At 39.0% G+C, this 20,557-nt stretch overlaps 1 protein-coding gene across 1 annotated transcript in view; it reads left to right on the forward strand.

Moving 5' to 3' along the window:
* The first annotated feature begins 4,634 nt into the window (after positions 1-4,634).
* LOC128992748 (protein Daple-like) overlaps positions 4,635-20,557 on the forward strand; it is a 33,970-nt gene continuing 18,047 nt past the window's right edge. The window contains exons 1-9 of the mRNA XM_054416478.1: positions 4,635-4,828; positions 5,922-6,028; positions 14,949-15,037; positions 15,596-15,701; positions 16,406-16,615; positions 17,233-17,346; positions 18,270-18,418; positions 19,523-19,604; positions 20,138-20,239. Of these exons, the coding sequence (XP_054272453.1) occupies positions 5,969-6,028; positions 14,949-15,037; positions 15,596-15,701; positions 16,406-16,615; positions 17,233-17,346; positions 18,270-18,418; positions 19,523-19,604; positions 20,138-20,239 (912 nt within the window). The 5' untranslated portion in view covers positions 4,635-4,828; positions 5,922-5,968. The remainder of the gene's footprint in view (positions 4,829-5,921; positions 6,029-14,948; positions 15,038-15,595; positions 15,702-16,405; positions 16,616-17,232; positions 17,347-18,269; positions 18,419-19,522; positions 19,605-20,137; positions 20,240-20,557) is intronic.

A 20,557-nucleotide genomic window follows, 5' to 3' on the forward strand; every position in this document is an offset into this window, starting at 1 on the left:
CTTAACCCTGGTTATTAAACCTGTCTGGCTCATGGGATAAGACCAATAGTTGTGCCAGTATAAAAGAAAGGTGACAGGGCCTCCATCACCAGCTATCGTTCAATTGCTATTCTTCCTGTGATCTCTAAGGTTTTTGAAAGGTTCATGTATGAACTGGTCGAACATCTGGACAAGAATGAGAATTAACTCTTCTCGGATTCTCAGCATGGTTTTAGGAGGGGCCGCTCGACTTCAACTGCCTTGATTCTGATTGCCAAAAGGATATCTGATCGGCTTTCGAGAACCAAAAACAGTCAATTAGTCTGACACACTCCTAGATCTGAGTAAGGCTTTCGACATTGTCTCACATGATGTCTTTTTAAGAAAGCTTGCAATGTTAGAGCAACACTGGTGTCTTACTGGAGACCTTAAAGTCGTACTTGAGAGGTAGGAAACAGAGGTTGTTGTGGTCAGGGTTGCTTCCTCTGGTGAACTATTTGACGAACATGGAGTCCCCCAAGGATCAATTCTAGGCCCTCTGTTCTTTCTCCTAATGATAAACGACTTTAGTGGTGAGGAGTAAGCTCTTCTTTACGCAGACGACACCACACTGTTTAGGGGAGGAGCGAACTTGGACGGAATCAGGGAGGGGGCAGCAGCTGTGCTGGCCTTGCTTTAGCAGAGATAAACAGAGATATGGTTTTTAGAGACAACAAATTTCAAGCCATAATGCTGATAAAACAAAAACACAACAGATTGTCTGCAGTTTTAAGTCAAAATTTGGCCGTATCACAACGCCACCAACCCCAACAAGTTAAACCATAGTTAAACTTTTGGGCTTCACCATAGACAGGAAATCAAGTTGGCAACCTCAAATTGATGAAACATGAAAAAAGCTATCTAGAGTTGTCTTTCTTCTGAGTAGACTAAAGAGTAGCTTAAGTGAAAGCCTTTCTTATAAAAAATATACCACGATAACTGTTCCATATAGTCAGTTACTTACGGCTTACTTCTCTGGGGCCATGCTTCAGGAGTCGATGAAGTACCTACTCAGGCTACAAAAATCTGCCTTGAGAGCAATAACATCTAGCGCTCCTTTGGAACGTTGTAAGCTAATCTTTAGAATGCTAAAGGTGTGTACTGTTATTGGGCAGTATATACAAGTGTGGAGACCCCCTGTTATTTTTTTAACGGCCCATACTAGAAAAACTAAACTCGGCACACCATTATGGCATGTTATGAAGTACTTTTTGAGCACAACCGCCACTTGGTGTTCATCCCCAAAATGGGGGATTTTGGGGGAAACTAAAAAATTTCAATTACTGCAGATGATGCCGCTGGAGTCGCCTCCGCTAGCTTCCACCAGTAGCAGCACCATTGTTCCTCCCTCACCCTCCTCCACACCTGACCCTATCCATCCCATCCACCCCTACGATCCACAGGATGAGGACACACTCATTTAATGTGGATGTCCAGCAAATTGAAACATGACTGAAATCTGCATAAATATTACCATTGACTACTGGATACTGAAGTAGATCTCCCTCCACCAGAACCAGGTGTCACCATTTTTTTTTATGAAAATCACAGAATGTGCTAGTGTCTGTCTAAAATTGTATTTTCTACCTTATTGATTGTTGCTGGCTTAGTCAATAGATACAAGCCTTTTACTTATATATAGGAAGCGCTATGCCTGTGTTAAAAATTCAGTCTGGGAATATTTTAATTCCGGATAGTTCCTGCGGCGGCCACTAGGTAGCGAAGGTGCTACTATCGCGAGCGTGCGGGTAAGTCAACTGACTGAGTGAGAGAGAGTGAAACAAATAATTGGTTTAGAGAGAGAGAGAGAGAGAGCAGGGCAAAATTCAAAACTGGCTATTCTCCATAACTATTTTGTTAATTCATTGGCTTAAAGTTGAAAGGTCATGACAGTTGCTATACCTCACAATATGTTGTTCCATCAGTTTGACTAGGTTTGTGTTCAACAGAGAAACCAATAATTTATATTAGCACAATCTGACAGTGACTCACATCAACCACGACTATGAATGTTTTAAACATACTTAATTAATTGAGGATGTACTTGTATTAAACACCATAAATGTATGTGACATTCTTTGTTAGTTTGAACAGGACAATGTTAACAAGTAGTACACCTAATTGATAAGGCACAAAAATCTCTGGCATCCAGTAACACAGTGATACCCTTTCCCAAGTTCCTAAAATACCTAGTTTCGTTTCAGAAGCTGGAATACAGAAGAAAAGATAACAGTCTAAGAAACGAAATGTGTTGTTAGTCTAATTTGTTAAATGTTGTGATATATAGTCTATACTATTTTTATGGAATATAGTTGTAAAGTTAAAATTGAATATGACTTTTTTATTTCCTTAAATTTGTTTTCTAATTGACAATTGACTATTACATCAAGTACTGCACCTATAAATGGCAGCGGTGAAAGAGTTTTTTGTTTTGTTGGGGATGCAAGCAACAGACAATAATATTCAGAAAATATCTAAAAGTACGTGACAATCCTCCTCACTTCGGTTCCCATACGCATGACTCATCACTGCCACTGCTTGTATATTATGTCGCTACTTGTTGCCACTTAACTTTATTTGTAGGCTCTATTAATTTTTTATGTCATTTTTTCATTACCAATGTGAGTTCCTTTTGTTCAATGGAATGGGAAAAATATTATCAATTGGTTAGGAAATAAAGCTACTGCCATGTTTAACTTACGATTTTATTTACAAGTTTAATTATCACACCCTTTTTCTGCGAGATAAGCAAAAAGCCAAGTAGCAGTGAGTTTTAAAAGAGGGCGGCAAAGAACTTTTGTACAGTGAAAAAGTGTTAAAGTTTCTAAAATAGGTAGCTTACAGGTCATTAAAATCATTTAGGCCTAATGATCATATGTGTACAGAAAGTGATGTAACCCTACCCTATACATATGAACTTGGATAATGAGTTTACCAAAATAAATTTAGGAAAAAATCAGTAATTTAAGGTGTTGACTGTTCAGATTTTTTTTAATGTTTGCTAAGTTATACATCTCAAATAAACACTTTTAGATTCAAATTTTACAACTAAACCCATTTTGCGTGTGATTGGTGATATTGTTGACCCCTTAACCCTGGTTATTAATACCTGTCTGGCTCATGACCGCAATAGTTGTGCCAGTATATAAGAAAGGTAATTAAGAAAGGTGACAGGGCCTCCATCATCGTTCAATTGCTATTCTTACTGTGATATCTAGGTTTTTGAAAGCGTCATGTATGATCAACTGGTTGAACATCTCGACCAGAATGAGAATTAACTCTTCTCGGATTCTCAGCATGGTTTTAGGAGGGGCCGCTTGACTTCAACTGCCTTGCTTCTGATTGCCAAAAGGATATCCGATCGGCTTTCGAGAACCAAGAGTCGATTAGTCTGACACTCCTAGATCTGAGTAAGGCTTTCGACATTGTCTCACATGATGTCCTTTTAAGAAAGCTTGCAATGTTAGAGCAACTGGTGCCTTACTGGAGACCTTAAAGTCGTACTTGAGAGGTAGGAAACAGAGGTTGTTGTGGTTAGGGTTGCTTCCTCTGGTGAACTATTTGACAAACATGGAGTCCCCCAAGGATCAATTCTAGGCCCACTGTTCTTTCTCCTAATGAGTAATGATGAACGACTTTAGTGGTGAGGAGGAAGCTCTTTTTTACGCAGACGACACCACACTGATTTAGGGGAGGAGCGAACTTGGACGGAATCAGGGAGGGGGCAGCTGCTGTGTGCTGGCCTTGCTTTAGCAGAGATAAGCAGAGATGTGGTTTTTAGAAACAACAAATTTCAAGCCATACAGTAATGCTGATAAAACACAACAGATTGTCTGCAGTTTAAGTCAAAATTTGGCCGTATCACAACGCCACCAACCCCAACAAGTTAAACTTTTGGGCTTCACCATAGACAGGAAATTAAGTTGGCAACCTCAAATTGATGAAACATGCAAAAAGCTATTTAGAGTTGTCTTTCTGCTGCGTAGACTAAAGAGTAGCTTAAGTGAAAGCCTTTCTTATAAACATATACCACGATAACTGTTCCATATGGCCACGTTACTTACGGCTTCTCTGGGGCCATGCTTCAGGGGTCGATGAAGTACCTATACTCAGGCTACAAAAATCTGCCTTGAGAGCAATAACATCTAGCGCTCCTTTGGAACGTTGTAAGCTAATATTTGGAATGCTAAAGGTGCGTACTGTTATTGGGCAGTATATATTCTCCCTTGTACTGAGACCAGGGTAGATGTTGATAGCTATAATGCTATAATACGCGTAGCAGAAACAAAATCGACATTCTTAGATTCCACCTCACGGGAACACATCGCCGTTTCCCCGCTTTTTCTTGGAAGTTGTTCAACAAGCTCCCCGGCTCCCCGCAGTGATCAGCAGTCTTTAAAAAAATTGCATTGACTATTATCATAGATAAAACATATCTATGCTATTATACATTTCACCTATTTATAATAATCAATGGCTATACAGTACTAAATGTTTGCACCCAGTAGACTAGATCCAGCCAGAACCCAGAAGCAGAAGTAAAAGTCTGATTTAGTGAAAACAAAAGCCTGTGAGGTAGGCCGTGTTTTCTTTCTGACTTTCTGTCATATAAATTAATGAAGATTGGTCTTTTCTTAATTTTGAGAAAACGTTTCTCTGTTCGTTTTAATGAATGGGTTGCTATAAAGATCTGTACCTGACGATGTGAGATTCGGCAACTATTCTGAAATAACCTTTCATTTTGTGAATGCTACTTTAGTGCACAAGTTTTAATAAATTAGAGATAGGTAACCTACAATTGGTTCCAAGAGTAAGTAGGCTATACCTAGACAAATTTTAATTTCTGAATTAATAGGCCTATTACTTTTATAAGTATTTAGCTCAGGTTTTATATTAGTTATGCCAGTGAACATGAGACCATATAAATTGAAAAATGAGTTAAGATATTTTGCCAAGATAGTTTTAAACACAATTTTACCTTGAGTTAAGAACCCAAGAACCACTGGTACACGCACACTGTCAATTAAAACTTATTTCGACTGACTTGACAATTAATTCTGTAACAAATAAGTTACTGGTAAGTTAGCTTAAATGTGTCCACTGATTAGCCTAGGCCTATGCTCGACTCATGGAAATAGGAACTTATTCAGTTAGGCCTATATTCACCTAGCCTATAAGAATTTAGTTAACACAACTCACAGACTAACTTAACTTCTAACTAGGGCAGTTTTCAAAAGTAGGCTATGAGGCTTAGCCTAACTTGGCTCTTCTTGTTTCCAATTTAAAATAACAGTTTTTTATATATGATTTCATCAGTCTGAGATCGATTGTTGACAAATTGTTTTCAGACCTAATCCTAGGCAACACTGAAAATCTTTGTTTCAAGAGCTTGGCATCCTGACAGTTTATGGAAACTACATAAACCTATTGAGCTCCCTCCTCTAATCCTAAACAAGAGAGAATTTTCACGGTCACAATTTAAGAAACAACAACCTGCTCTCTATTCCCAAATGCCGTAGGCCTACTCTAAAGTAAAAGGACAGTTTCCCACCACTGGCTTGTAAGATGTTTAAGTAATAGACTGCCTGAAAAAATTAAGAACCTGGAGACGAAACTGTTAAAAAAGAAGTTAAAGTTGTGGTGTTGCCAACATAGCATTCTATTTCTTGGAAGACTATTTTGATGTCCAGTTTTTTTTTTTTTACTCTCATAAGGCTAAGTAATTAAGTTAGTTACTGTAGGCTATGTTATTGGCTGTAAGTTTATTGCTATTGAGTTTGGGATTACGTGGTTTGATTAGCTTAACTTAACCCTTTATAAAACTTTTAACTTTGTTTAAGTTAAGAAATTAGTTTTTAAGGTTAACTTAAAACTCATAGGCTTATAATTTTATTTTGTTACAGCATGATTCAAAAATTGAAAACTTTGACCAAAAAAAAGCTTCTCTGACATGACTATGGCTTCACCTAGTGAATTGGAGGACTTTCTTCAAGGTCCCCTCGTCACTTGGGTGAGTTTTGTTCCTAAATTAACCTACAACTTGCTTCAGTATTCTTCAAAACATTTGCTGTAGTTTCTCGATATATTGGTCCTTTCAAAAAACAGTTAGGTAGGGTCAACCGGGGCTAATATGAACAAAAAAAGTAAACTTTTGACATTAACTCAAAAATGGTAAATGACAGAAGAAAAGAAAAAATAGTAGTGTATACAGCTCTTTTAGCTGAATCTATTTATTTACTAACAAAAACCATAAATGTAACCATTATTAAAAAAAAAATTAAAAACCACTGTTCACATTAGCCCCGCTAAAAGGGGCTAATGTGAACACTCTTAATAACTCTGTTATTTACAACACTAGGCATATGTGGGGGCTGTTGTGAACAAGCCTAGGGTCTAGTCTACCAGTTGCAATAAGTCTCAATATTTTATCTTAAATAGTTTTTGAGATATGAAGGTATCTTTGGAGAGCCGCGGGTCGCCCTACGGTAACCCTTTTTTTTAAACCATTTATAAATATTATACAGGGCTAATAATAAGATATAAACAAGAAAAAAATTATCTGTCAACATACCTGAGTACCTATTTATTAAAAATTTCTTCCACATACAAATTGTTTAAAGCACTTAAAAAAACAATAATTTAAGACAATGCAAATTGTTTGTTTAGGCAAATGACAGTTTATTGCACTTTTAGGCCTATTAGGTAGGCTAGCGTTTTACAATGTATTTAAGTGTGTAGAATAATTTGAATTCCGGTCCAACCAATGGCAGTAAAACAGAATGGCAAAACTGTGTGTCGTGTTGGGAGGCGTATAGTTCTACTATAGCCAAAAAGCAGTCACCTATGGTACTGTGCTGACAAAAGCAGGAAACCAGTTAAAAAGAAACAAGATTTTGTTAGGGCCACCCCCACTCCTTCTCATTAATGAAAGACAATCTAACTGAATTACGAGAAATGTCGTAAGTCTAGAACAATACAAACAACAAATCAGCCATCCACAAACAAAGTGATAAATCTCAGGAGTAATTTGAACAGCCTTTGAGGCTTGAAGTCAGCTGATTTGCAAGGGACAAAAACATAAAAAATAAATTTCAGGCCTAACGATTTACTACCGGTAGGCCTACATTTAAAAATATTATAGAATAGAATAGAATAGAATAGATTTATTGGTCATTCAGTAATTACACTATAATTACAATAGACTTCGTCAAGTTTAAACAATAAGTAGTCATAATACACAAGAGTCATAAATAATAATCTCTACCTAATTTAAAAATCACAGCCTCTTATATCTAAATCAAAAAATTCATTGATGTGGTATAATGGCCTACTTTGAAGCCAAACATATAATTTACTGTTAAATGCATTGTCAGAAATACTTTGAAGTTCCAAGGGCAGTTTGTTGAACAATTTGATTCCCAATGAGTTATGATAGTTATTAGTTAGACTTAACCTATTTTTTGGAATTTCCAGTTTGCATTTATTTCTAGTGTTGTGTTTATGAATTTCATTTCTTTTGACCAATAAATTAACATTCTTTTTTATCAAAATCAGAACCTCATAGATGTATAAATTTATCACTGTCAGAATCCCAGTTTGTAAAAATAATGGTCTACAGTGATCTAGGCTATCTGCACCTGATAAAATTCGGATAGCTTTTTTCTGTACTAAAAGAACATGTTCGATTCCAACACCATTACCCCACACTATAAGACCATACCTAAGCAAACTTTCAAAAAAGGCATAATATGACATTTTTAAGTACTTATCTGATACAAGTTTTTTTAGGTTTATCAGAAGGTAAATTACTCTGGACAATTGTTTACATACATTTTCAATATGAACTTTCCAAGAGAGCCTACTATCAATAGTAATACCTAGTAACTTAACAGGTGAACAGTTTTCTAAATCTACATCCCTAAAAGAAATTTGCAAATTACATGTTTTACTTTCATTTAAATACAAGCTATTTGAATTAAACCAATTGACAGTATCAGTAATTGAGGTAGTTACCACATGTTTAAGTTCTAAATTGGCATCATTAACATTTAGTAATGTAGTGTCATCTGCATAAATAATAGTCTTACAAGTTAAGTTATCAGGCAAGTCATTCATTATGCGACGCTACTTTCTGCACTGGAAAAAAATATTAAAAGTGCAGTCAGTCGCAACCGTTTGCCGGGGTAGCTCAGCCTACAATGGCTGGGTAAAGTTCCAGGGTCTGCGACAAGGTCAGGGGAACCACTAGGCCAAAAGCCGGGTCTAACCGGTATAGGACTGGCTCATACACGGGCACTGTGAACAAGTAAAAAACAAGTCACCAAAACAAACGTGCAATAATCACTACCAGGCCTACGCCGATTCTCCACACTCCTAGGGGGTCGTTGCTGACTACGCAACTCGGGCTTCGTCCTAACTATCCAATAGTTAAGCCCAGAGTGCCTAAAACACGGTGAGTTACACGACGACTTGCCAATAAAAACCACAACGCGTGTTATCACCAGGCGGGGTCTACTAGGCCACTATAATCCAATACACAACTCTAATGCCCAAGCTAACAATCAAACAGTTCACTCAATAATCGTACCACATAATAATATACAAGTACACTATAGGTAGAGTGACTACACCACTAGTAGCTGGTCTCAACAAATACCAAGCCAAACAAGCAAAGCTAAATGGCAATTACACTACTATTAAATTATTGAGCTACTTAGTAGTAGATAAATAAATATTAAATACGTTCCAAACACTAGATAAATGTATTATCTGATAGCCGGTACTCCGCTATCCAAGCTACCAAGATAACGTGTTGGATTACCAAACAAGCTGTTCAGGTTAAATTAAAATAATCAAATGATTAATCAATAACAACCCTACTACTGTTACTGCTACTACCAACTTTATGTTACTTAGCTGGGCTTCTGTTAATAGGCTAATAATATTAGCTACTAGCCTACTGGCCACGTGTTTCCAACTACGCACGCTAAATCGTGCAGCCTAGGTTTGTCGGGCCTCAGAGTTATTAGTAATATAACTAACTCTAGGTACAACGCAAAATAATAACTACTACAGTCAATTAAATTATATTATTTGCGCTCTAGCACCTGCCCAGAACCGTCAGGAATACACTTAAATATTATTCCTGACTAATATGAATCCTAACTACCGTCAGGCTTTGACCAGCACGGTTACAACTCTAACTCTCGCAATAAAATCAGATATTAATATATTCAAACTAATAATATCAGCTTTCAACCAAAATCAAAGAACGTCGTCCACTCACCAGCAGTGGGTCTTAACACCCAACTTAACACCAACTGTCACACCTCGTACACTCTGTACCTCCAACGTACGCCAGCCGTCTCCACAGGCACAGGACACCAACACTATCCTCACTCTACGAGATCCACCACTAGAATGTCCGTCCTATACTGTCCTGAAGATCTAGGATATCCCAGGCTTATCGGCACTGATAAGCCGGGTCAAAGGGCGCTTGCTAGCCTTGCTGCCGCCGCTCGCTCACCTCAACAATCGGTGCGCGGCCAAATAGCAAAAATATACCCCCCTAGGAAAAATAACTCGTTACATCCCCCACTTACATCGGGATGAAAAAAAAAGAAAACGGCCAAAAAGAAAAAAAATCTTTGAACTTCGGCCAAAACAAAATACTCCAACCCCGAACCCAATGGTGAACCCTACACCACAGGTCTCAAACTCAAAACAAAGAAAAACTCTTCTACTAGCCACTACCAGCCAACATGATACTGAAAGATTTGGCATCAGGAACCAGACGGGGATTTCCATTGCAAGGGCCTTCGGGGTCTTCGTCACCAATTTTGACACTGTCTATGTGGCCACCTTGGCCAGAACAGTCATCACCCACGCCCATTCTTACTACCTCTGTCCCACATGTCACCAATCCGAGGTCTCGGATGACATCCATACCCAGAATCATGTCCGTGGTGAGAGTGGGGACATACAAGGCATCTCCTATCCACCGTCTTCCCGCAGCTTCTCCTGCTAGCCGAAACGAATACTCGGCCGTTGACTGTGTCCCATCTGCCATCCTCAGAGGAGTGGTTTTCTTACAAGGCTCTATCCCCAGGCGTTGAAGATGTTCGGCGACTCCTCGCCCAACCAAGTTGACGACTGACCCAGTGTCCAGTAACGCCACAAAAACGTTGCCCATCAGCACAACTTCAACGAAGGGCCTAGAGTCCAAAGTTAGCCGGTCCTCGTCTACTCCACCAACCAGGCTGTTTAGTTTTCCGAGCCACTCGGACCACTCATCTGAGGTCGTTCGTTTTCGGTGGCCTCGCTCAGTTGACCTCCTGATGTCTGAGCTGGCCTGCCGTTTCCCGCACGACATCCACACTGATTCACCGTCATGCCGGGATTGCCACATCCATAACAGGAGACGGTCCTTGGCTTGCCACATTCTTTGGCAAAGTGACCAGTCTCCTGGCACCTAAAGCACCGTACACCACAAGCCACTTTCCTTGTCATTGCGGGCCTTCCTACACGAGCCTCGATCGAGTATGAACCAACCCGCTGCCCAACTGACTTGGCTTCAGGAGACGGTCTCTCAAAACTACCTCTTTCGAACGTGACAGTCTCAAGATTCTTCTCAGCTTTCTTCCTGGGAACGTAGGCGGTTTCCAAAACCAGCGCTACGTTGGGTGAAGGTGGAGGCCGGAAGGCTGCCTTCTCTCGCAGATAGGCCTCATAGTCTTCAGCCAACTCCACCAACTCGGCCAGGTTGCTGAAATCACGCCGGCGTACCATGAGTTTGTATTCTGGACGCATGTTGCTGTAGATTAAGTCTAATCTACCATGCTCCGACAAAGTACCGCTACGCCTAAGCAAGGTACTTATGGCAACAACGTAGTCCCGGAAGCGTTCGGTCTCACCCTGCGTCCTTTTCCGGATCTCCTCATCCAAATTCCTCTGATAACCAGGTGGAAGGAACTGGATCTCAAATTGATGCCGAAAAGCTTCAAAAGAATACAGGAGCTCCTTGCAGTTCCTGTACCAAAGAAGTGCTGAACCTTGCAGCAGCTCCGGTAGCGCTCTGAGCAGGTCCTCCGACGATATAGAGTACGAGACCATCAGCTCTTCAAGACGCTCCAGGAATGACACAGGGTCTCTACGTCCATCAAACTTCAAACCCCACTTTCGGACCATGTCACATATCTTGGAGCAATTCTTCGGCTCCACCCTGCTGGCCTCATTCGAGAGTATACCCGAGCCTCGTGGCAGCTCCAAGCTAGAAGGCCGGGCTGGTCTCTCAGAACTATCATCGGGCCGCTGCCATCCCTCGGGTCTACTAGGTAACCCAAAGGTAGGCAAGGGAGCAACCACAACAGGGAACGTAGGGTTGGCGGGTCTTCCGAACCCATAGCCGACCCCATCACTCGGCGAGCCTCTCGCCTGTCGCACCACCGATGCCAGATATTCTCGAAGAGTCCGGGTATCAGTCTCCAAAGACAACCCAAGAATCTCTTTGACCGCCTCTAACTCCCCGCTAAGCCTGAATATCTCTGTTTGGTCCGATTCAGTACTAACCAGTACCTGAGGTACGGTTCTCGGCGGGTCTGGATGCCCTATGGTTGTAGTAGCCGGCGGTACATATGTCGGTGCAGCAGCCCCAGCCGTACACAGCCTATCATCGCTGTACCGACGGGCATTCCGCTGCTTCCAAAATGATGAAAATCTCTGCCGTAATTCCGCAGAAGTCCCAGTGGTCACCAAACCATACTGGTCCATTGTCCTCATGAGCTCCCCTTTCGAGAGGTCATAGATCCAACCCACGCGACCGTCCCGGGGCTGCGACCCCAAGGACATAGTCGCTGGCGCGGAATAGGTCAGAGATGTTGTCACCGTCGTACCCACGACCGATGAAATAGTCGGCCAAACAGGCGAAGACGCAGGCCACAATGACGACGTCGTCATCACCGACAGTTCGGAGCTAACCCCAGAACTAGTTGTAACAATAGCAGACGTGATAGGCGTACCGCCTAGCACAGACGTCGTGCTCGTAGTCACAACCATATTTAAAATCCAAATACCACGACAAATCCGCAAAAATAAGATCGAAACCAATTAAAATGTATTTAACACCGTTATAATATATCAAACCAATTATAGGTGTGAAAGTCAAACCACAAATACACAATGAGGGTTCTCACTCAAATAATATTCAACACTAAAGCTCAATTAATTGGCAAAATTAAAATTACTAACTAATATCTATGTATACAACCACTAAATAAATTAGGGTTCACAACACACCACGCTGTAACAGAAAACAGGTTAGGCCTACCCAACCGACTATAAAATCACAGCAGGTCTGCCTAAAACTCTGCTCAAAAGCTCAGGTCCGCAGCCAATCTGCACAAGTCCACAGCAAATCTGCACAAATAAAATTATTTTGTTCGGGCGCCGTTAATACGTCAGCAACTCAGCACCACTGCCAACCTCTGTCCCTGTTCGCAGGCGCCATCTTGCGACGCTGCCTTTCTGCACAGGAAAAAAAAAATTAAAAGTGCAGTCAGTCGCAACCGTTTGCCGGGGTAGCTCAGCCTACAATGGCTGGGTAAAGTTCCAGGGTCTGCGACAAGGTCAGGGGAACCACTAGGCCAAAAGCCGGGTCTAACCGGTATAGGACTGGCTCATACACGGGCACTGTGAACAAGTAAAAAACAAGTCACCAAAACAAACGTGCAATAATCACTACCAGGCCTACGCCGATTCTCCACACTCCTAGGGGGTCGTTGCTGACTACGCAACTCGGGCTTCGTCCTAACTATCCAATAGTTAAGCCCAGAGTGCCTAAAACACGGTGAGTTACACGACGACTTGCCAATAAAAACCACAACGCGTGTTATCACCAGGCGGGGTCTACTAGGCCACTATAATCCAATACACAACTCTAATGCCCAAGCTAACAATCAAACAGTTCACTCAATAATCGTACCACATAATAATATACAAGTACACTATAGGTAGAGTGACTACACCACTAGTAGCTGGTCTCAACAAATACCAAGCCAAACAAGCAAAGCTAAATGGCAATTACACTACTATTAAATTATTGAGCTACTTAGTAGTAGATAAATAAATATTAAATACGTTCCAAACACTAGATAAATGTATTATCTGATAGCCGGTACTCCGCTATCCAAGCTACCAAGATAACGTGTTGGATTACCAAACAAGCTGTTCAGGTTAAATTAAAATAATCAAATGATTAATCAATAACAACCCTACTACTGTTACTGCTACTACCAACTTTATGTTACTTAGCTGGGCTTCTGTTAATAGGCTAATAATATTAGCTACTAGCCTACTGGCCACGTGTTTCCAACTACGCACGCTAAATCGTGCAGCCTAGGTTTGTCGGGCCTCAGAGTTATTAGTAATATAACTAACTCTAGGTACAACGCAAAATAATAACTACTACAGTCAATTAAATTATATTATTTGCGCTCTAGCACCTGCCCAGAACCGTCAGGAATACACTTAAATATTATTCCTGACTAATATGAATCCTAACTACCGTCAGGCTTTGACCAGCACGGTTACAACTCTAACTCTCGCAATAAAATCAGATATTAATATATTCAAACTAATAATATCAGCTTTCAACCAAAATCAAAGAACGTCGTCCACTCACCAGCAGTGGGTCTTAACACCCAACTTAACACCAACTGTCACACCTCGTACACTCTGTACCTCCAACGTACGCCAGCCGTCTCCACAGGCACAGGACACCAACACTATCCTCACTCTACGAGATCCACCACTAGAATGTCCGTCCTATACTGTCCTGAAGATCTAGGATATCCCAGGCTTATCGGCACTGATAAGCCGGGTCAAAGGGCGCTTGCTAGCCTTGCTGCCGCCGCTCGCTCACCTCAACAATCGGTGCGCGGCCAAATAGCAAAAATATACCCCCCTAGGAAAAATAACTCGTTACAATTAAAACTAAAAATAGAATAGGCCCTAATACTGAGCCTTGTGGCACACCTTGGTTCACACAAGCAACATCAGAACGTATGCCATCCACTTCTACTATCTGTTTGCGGTCCAGCAAATATGACTTTAATATTGCAAGCTCTCTGTTATAAAAACCATAAAATCTAAGTTTATCTATTAAAATGTCATGATTAACACAATCAAATGCTTTGCTCAGATCACATAAGGTGATCTGAGCTAAAGATCCCATTTCCAGAGCAGAAATTACCTCACTAACTAGAGTATCTATGGCTTTTACCGTTGATTGACCAGATCGATAACCAAACTGACTGTTACTGAATAGGTTTGATGATTCAAAATGAGCACATATTTGGACTTTCAAAACCTTTTCCAAAATCTTTGAGAAAATAGGTACACAAGAAATCGGCCTATAGCTACTTGGACATGCCACTGGACCTTTCTTATAAATTGGAACAACTCTTGATAATTTTAGTGGGCTCGGAAAAATACCTTCATTTAGACAACAATTTATACAAAAAGTTAAAGGTTCCAAAATACAATCTATTATAGACTTAACTAAGCTACTACTTAAACCATAAACATCTTTGCTATTGGTGCTTTTTAAAGACATTACAATTTTACGAACTTCAGTGCAAGTTACCTTAGAAAATTCACACTTTTTTGCTGGTGGGATTAGCACATTTAACAACTGATTGGCATCACTCACTGAACCTTTCACTTTAGAACTTTAGAACTATTACATTGGTATCCATTTATAAGCAGAGTATAAGTAAGGTTTGGTCTTTTTGGATATACTTGTAGGGTTGGAAGGGCCATTCTCTTGCCATTGTCTTCTTATACCCTCTGGTCAGGTAAGTTAGCCTCTCAAATTAAAGTCAGACTGGCTTTAATATAGCGGAACTTACAACCAGAAAATGTTAATGTTTCAGTTGCAATCTTGTCTTGACAACCCAGACAGAATCACTGATTTTGACGACCTCGCTGACGGAACAGTTATACATGAAGTTCTTTTACTGATGTAAGTTAGCCAAAATACACTATTCAAGTGGTTTCATTTGTATTGATTTATCATTATGTGTGATTATTTTTAGTAGTACAGCACCCTAATTGTTGGAACTCATTTTATCTGAATGAGTTACTTTAGGCTACCCCAAACACCTGGCTAAAAAAAGGTAGGCTACCTACTAGATAAACAGTTACAGGTCCAAAATTTCCCAATAATACAACTTAATTGCCTTTAATTTATTTCACAACCCAATTATATAATTAGTAGCAGGCCTTATTCCAAAACACGATGGAAAAAATTTATACCATAGGCCCTAATTAAAAAATTGTACTAGCGTAGGTTCAAAAAAAGGTTAAAGATAGCTAGCATAGCAACGAGACCAGGGTTTGAACTTACAAAAAGCATAAAGACGGCCAATGCGGTTTGGAAGAAGTGGCGACATTCATGTCATTCAGCCAAACTTTGCTTTGCAGTGGCCGCTAGCGCCATAATGGAGATGTGGCTTAAAAATGTTTATGACAAGTTCCCCCCTTTATCCTAACTCTGAATACCTGTACATGTTTCTTTCAGCGATCCTGAACCTTTACATCATGGAGTCCTCCCTAGTCTCGGTAATGCAGCCATCCGAGTACGTAATTTCGACTGTATCATCAAAAACATCAAGACACTCTATGAGGTAGACATGATATTTGACTATTCAACACATGTTCTTTGTGTTTAAAGAATAAAGAATGATTTGATATGTTTTAAGAGGATCCACCCGATGGCTAGTTACCACGTAAACATGGTCCTAAAAAAGAACCTCATGGCATTATTTTAGTGTTTATTAAGTTGAAATAAACTGTGAAAGTAAAGTATTCACATAGATCCAAACTATACTTGGTTGAACTGAAACTTCGTAATTATTTCTTTAAGTATTTACAAAATAATTTTGAAGATCCGTAAATTAGTCTTTTTCACATGTGATTTTAGCTGCTATAATAGTTAAACATTAATTTATCCCCATCCATTGCATGCTCTGATATGTTAAGAGCACAAAAAGCACACAATCAATGGAAACAAATTCGTTTTAGAGAGTTGAGAGCTTGTACCGTAGAGGCATGTTTAGCCACCATCTTGAATTAACCGGGTAAAACCATCTTAACTTATGGTTTAGGGTTCTCCCAGATAATATTTTTATTTCATGACTCTAAAAAGTAGGCCTAATTCTTAGGTCTATTTCCCAATTTTAGGAATTTTTTAACTTGATAATTTCAAACTACCTCTTTTTGTCTCAAATTTATATTTTAATCATCCTTGGGTTTATCAAACAAACTTTACATGGGTAAAAACTAGATCCAGCGACAATATGTTGTTAAATCTTTCTTCTGATGTTAACAGGAAGAGTTGTGTCAGCTGATCGTAAACCTCCCAGACTGCGTGAGGCTGGGAAGAGACCTCAAGACTAAGGAGGGGCTGGAGGATCTTCAGTTGTTGTTGTTGCTGTTGCTGGGCTGTGCTGTACAATGTCCCAACAAACAGAACTTCATAGAAGGCATCAAGACGTTGCATGTGGACGCTCAACATGGCCTCGTACACTGTATCAAACAGGTGAAACATAGGCCTACAGAATGTCTAAAAATTGCCGTCAAAAATCCCGGATTGTCAATAATCTGAATTCGTCTCTGGCAAGAAATAAAATTTAAAACAAATGAAGGAATTAGCCGCAAAAAACAAACCACTACCGCAGTTTAATAGCCTATAACGTATTTTAACGCATTCAAGACAAAGGTAAGTACATATATGTAGGTTACTTACAACTTCTTCATGCAGGACATGATTTGTTTAAAAGCTCAATTGGCTGTAGATTCCTCCTTGGGGACTTTTTCAAGTGTAGAGAAAGAGGGCCATAGACTTAAATGAATGTCTAAACTGAGACTTATACCATATTATAGCTCTTTGGTAACTTAATTATGTAAGAAATGTATATTAAAAAGAAACCATGAAATGGTTATTGCATTATTATTATTTAAATATATCCTGTGGAGTAGCAGCCGTTACTAAAACCTATGGTTTCCTCTAATTTACTCCAGAAACACTGTCTATGTTAAAGAATGCCCCTCCAACTTAGTTAAAAACTTAGTATAATAAACTGTGTTATTGTAATTTTTTCACATTCCAAACCGTTTCAATTTTGACTACGGTATACCATTTTTCATTTTTCATAGGTTACAGAGAGCCAACAGATTGTTTTGACCCCTGACAACTTTGATTCTCTCTCTAACGATCTTCTCATCTGCCATGTGAGACATCTTATCAAGCAAAGGGACAGATATTTACAGGTTTGTGGGTAAAATTTAAGTTGCTGAACACACTTAATTATAAAATAATTTAGCCTACTACTTAATTATGGTTTGAGTGGATTAAAAATATTGTGGAACGAGAGTTTATTCCATGAATATAGGCCTACAATTATTAGGAAACAAAATTGTAAAAGATAAAAAAAACATTTCTTGAATATTTTGTTTGGTTTAACCCAATTTTTAGTTTTAAATGTCTGAGATTTAGCTCCTTTGTGTTAGTAGAATTACTTTCACAATCTCAGGATATTTGGGTTAAAATACGCACATAGTGGCGTCCCCATCTTAAATAATTGATAATTGATAATTGATAATTTGGTAAGAGTTAGCATGGCACTGCAGGTTAGACTGTTTTATTTTGGGTCTGGTTGGAAATTAAGCCCTCTGATCTCGGACCAAAATTGTGTTGATTTGAAAAATTAAAAAAAGTAATTCTCATACAGCAATCGCTCTATACATATTGTGCATGAACTCCCATGCATCGAGATCATTTTCTGCTGTCTTCGTGAAATTGAGAAACGTCTTCTGCAGTCACTGCTAAATTGTGAACGTCTTCTCCTGTCCTGTAAATCGTCAACATCTTCCGAGATTACGTTAAAACTATTGTGTTAGTTACGTTGCTGCTGTTGTTGTAATTATTGTAGTATTTATATCACATCTTGCTTGGATTTGTATTGTTATTTCTTGTTATGTATTGTTATTTTATTGTTATTTATTGGTAATGTTTCAATGTAATGGGTTTCCCGTTGGAATAAATAAATAAATAAAACCTAGAATATCTCCCGGGCTCATAGCAAAATTATGAACACCTGTATGGAAGATATATAGTACAAGTAGAATTAGAAACCACAAAATTGAAGGCTTTCTTATTTATGCCCCTGGGTATTGAATGTTTACTGTTGCAGTACTGGGCGGGGCAGGAGGAGCGCAAATGTGGGACGTTGACCCCCACAGTTATGGCTCCAACGGGAGAGAGGGAGAGAGGAGAATCGCAACACTTGGCTGTGGAGTTGGCCGATTGGAAGGCGAGACTGAGGAAACAAAGACAAGAACTGTGAGTGTTTGACACCTGCCAAGTCTTTTCAAATCCACCTATCATTACCAAAAATCATACAAAATGGGTTTTATTTTATTGTGGAACTTCTCTTATCCAAAATAAAGGGGCAAAGTAATTTCAGATAACTGAAATCTTCAGTTTTTAACACCTGTAACAACTAAACATGACTGCAACTGTAAACAATGCAACACTAATTGAATAGGCAAAACAAAACGACAACTTGACGTGAGCACAGTCGGAATCACACTAATGATGGTTTAGCGGAGGGGAGGGATGGGGTAGCGAATTATTCACCCTTCTCTCTGGTTCGCTAACCGCCATGTTGAGCTTTCTCTATCGTCATGTAGTACGTAGCGGCTAGAATGTTTAGCACCAGCGCTGCATGCTACCGTAGCTGTAAAATGATTTTTGTTGCCGTTTTGGTTAATTGGTATTTTGGTTCTAAAAGTTTCCGTTAATAGAGGTAGTACTATAATCCCTACCACGTGAATAACTTCTGTGTGTTAGAGGTTATGTAATAGTGGTAATAAATGTAAACTTTTAATTTTTTTTCACAATATTGACCGGTATTTTGTGAGAGGGACCAATAACCTTTGAGAAATCGGTTTAAATCCCTGAAATGTGTTTGTGAATTCTGAGTACTAAAACTCGTCCTTTTCACAATAAAGTTTAAGATGCTAACCACATAACTGGTAACACACCTTCAAATATCCTATTTCATGGTGATTCTGATTGAAATAATAAATTTATCAACTTATAGATATTGAAACTAATGAAGAGAAAAACTGTGATCAATTGTAAATTTGCAATAATTCATATTTTATTAGTTTTCAAGACTCCGCAGAATTTTTAAGTGACCAAGCATCGCTCATAATTCTTTTTGTAAAATGGTTTCATATAGGCCCACTGGTATATGACAAATTACATACTTGTATAACTTAATCTACGTAAATCTGTATGTATTATTTAAATTTAAAAATAATAAGAGTGTTCATATTACAAGTATTAGTCTTACGAGTACCTACACAGTTTAGCCTACTATGTCCATTGAATCGTCCTAATCCTTTGATAATCAAAATTCTATTCACCTTGTATTTTTAGAGAGGAAAAATCCGAAGCACTTGCAGAAATGAAAGAAGAATTGGAACATTCTCGAGCTCAAGTAACAAAGTTAAAATCAGAGGTAAGGTTGCTTTTACTGTATTATTAGTTAATCTTGAAATCTTGTGGGGGTTTCAAATGTTAATTTCCTTTAGTAACAAATCATATCAAAACTAAAGAACTAATTTCATAAGTCAAACACTTATTTCCTTTATAAGTATGTGTAGAGGTTCTTCACTAAGGCTCTGACATCAGTGATATCATTGCTTGGATCGAAAGCAAAAGTCTAAGAAGGGCCTTGAAACAGAAAAGCTCATTTCACTTCACACACACATGAAAACCACTTAATTGGTACAGGGGGACCCAAAACGTATATTAAAATCCATAACTCTAACTCCAACATTTTGAAAAAAAAAACTCCATATACTATGTGTAGGGGGAGGAAGTAAAAACCTTCTTAAATTTGAAGAACTTAATGGGTAGGTAATTTATAGGCCTATATTAAAATGTTTGAACTTAAATGGTGTTAATCAAGTTATAGTTATAATATTATTATATATTAAATGTTTGAACTTTAATGGTGTTAATCAAATTATAATATTATTCCATTTCCAGATGCAAGATCTAAAACAACAGGCTAGGGCAACAAAGGCTTACAGGGATGAACTGGACTCTCTACGGGAGAAAGCCGAGAGGTGCGATAGGCTCGAAGCTGAGGTTTGTTGATTTAATGTCTGTACTACATGTATTGTTTGTATAACCTCTGTTTGTCACGAGATATTACCTTTCACAGAAAAACAGAAAACGACAAAACAGAACTCTCCCCATTAAAATGAGTGGTCCAATGTTGGCCATAAAATGGCAGAGATGGCGATCTAGAGCATATGGTTTGTCATGCACTAACACCATCCAGGTAACATCTGCATGATAAACCAGATGCTCAAGATCTCCGAAACCGTAAACCTCAGCCAAGGCAATATAACGGTTGAGAGTGAAAGTAAAACCAAGCACGCACCCTAAAAGGAAACCCAGATG

Source organism: Macrosteles quadrilineatus, unplaced genomic scaffold (assembly GCF_028750875.1).
Source record: "Macrosteles quadrilineatus isolate MER2022 unplaced genomic scaffold, UCM_ALF_1.0 Scaffold_4__1_contigs__length_99947679, whole genome shotgun sequence".
Lineage (NCBI taxonomy): Eukaryota > Metazoa > Arthropoda > Insecta > Hemiptera > Cicadellidae > Macrosteles > Macrosteles quadrilineatus.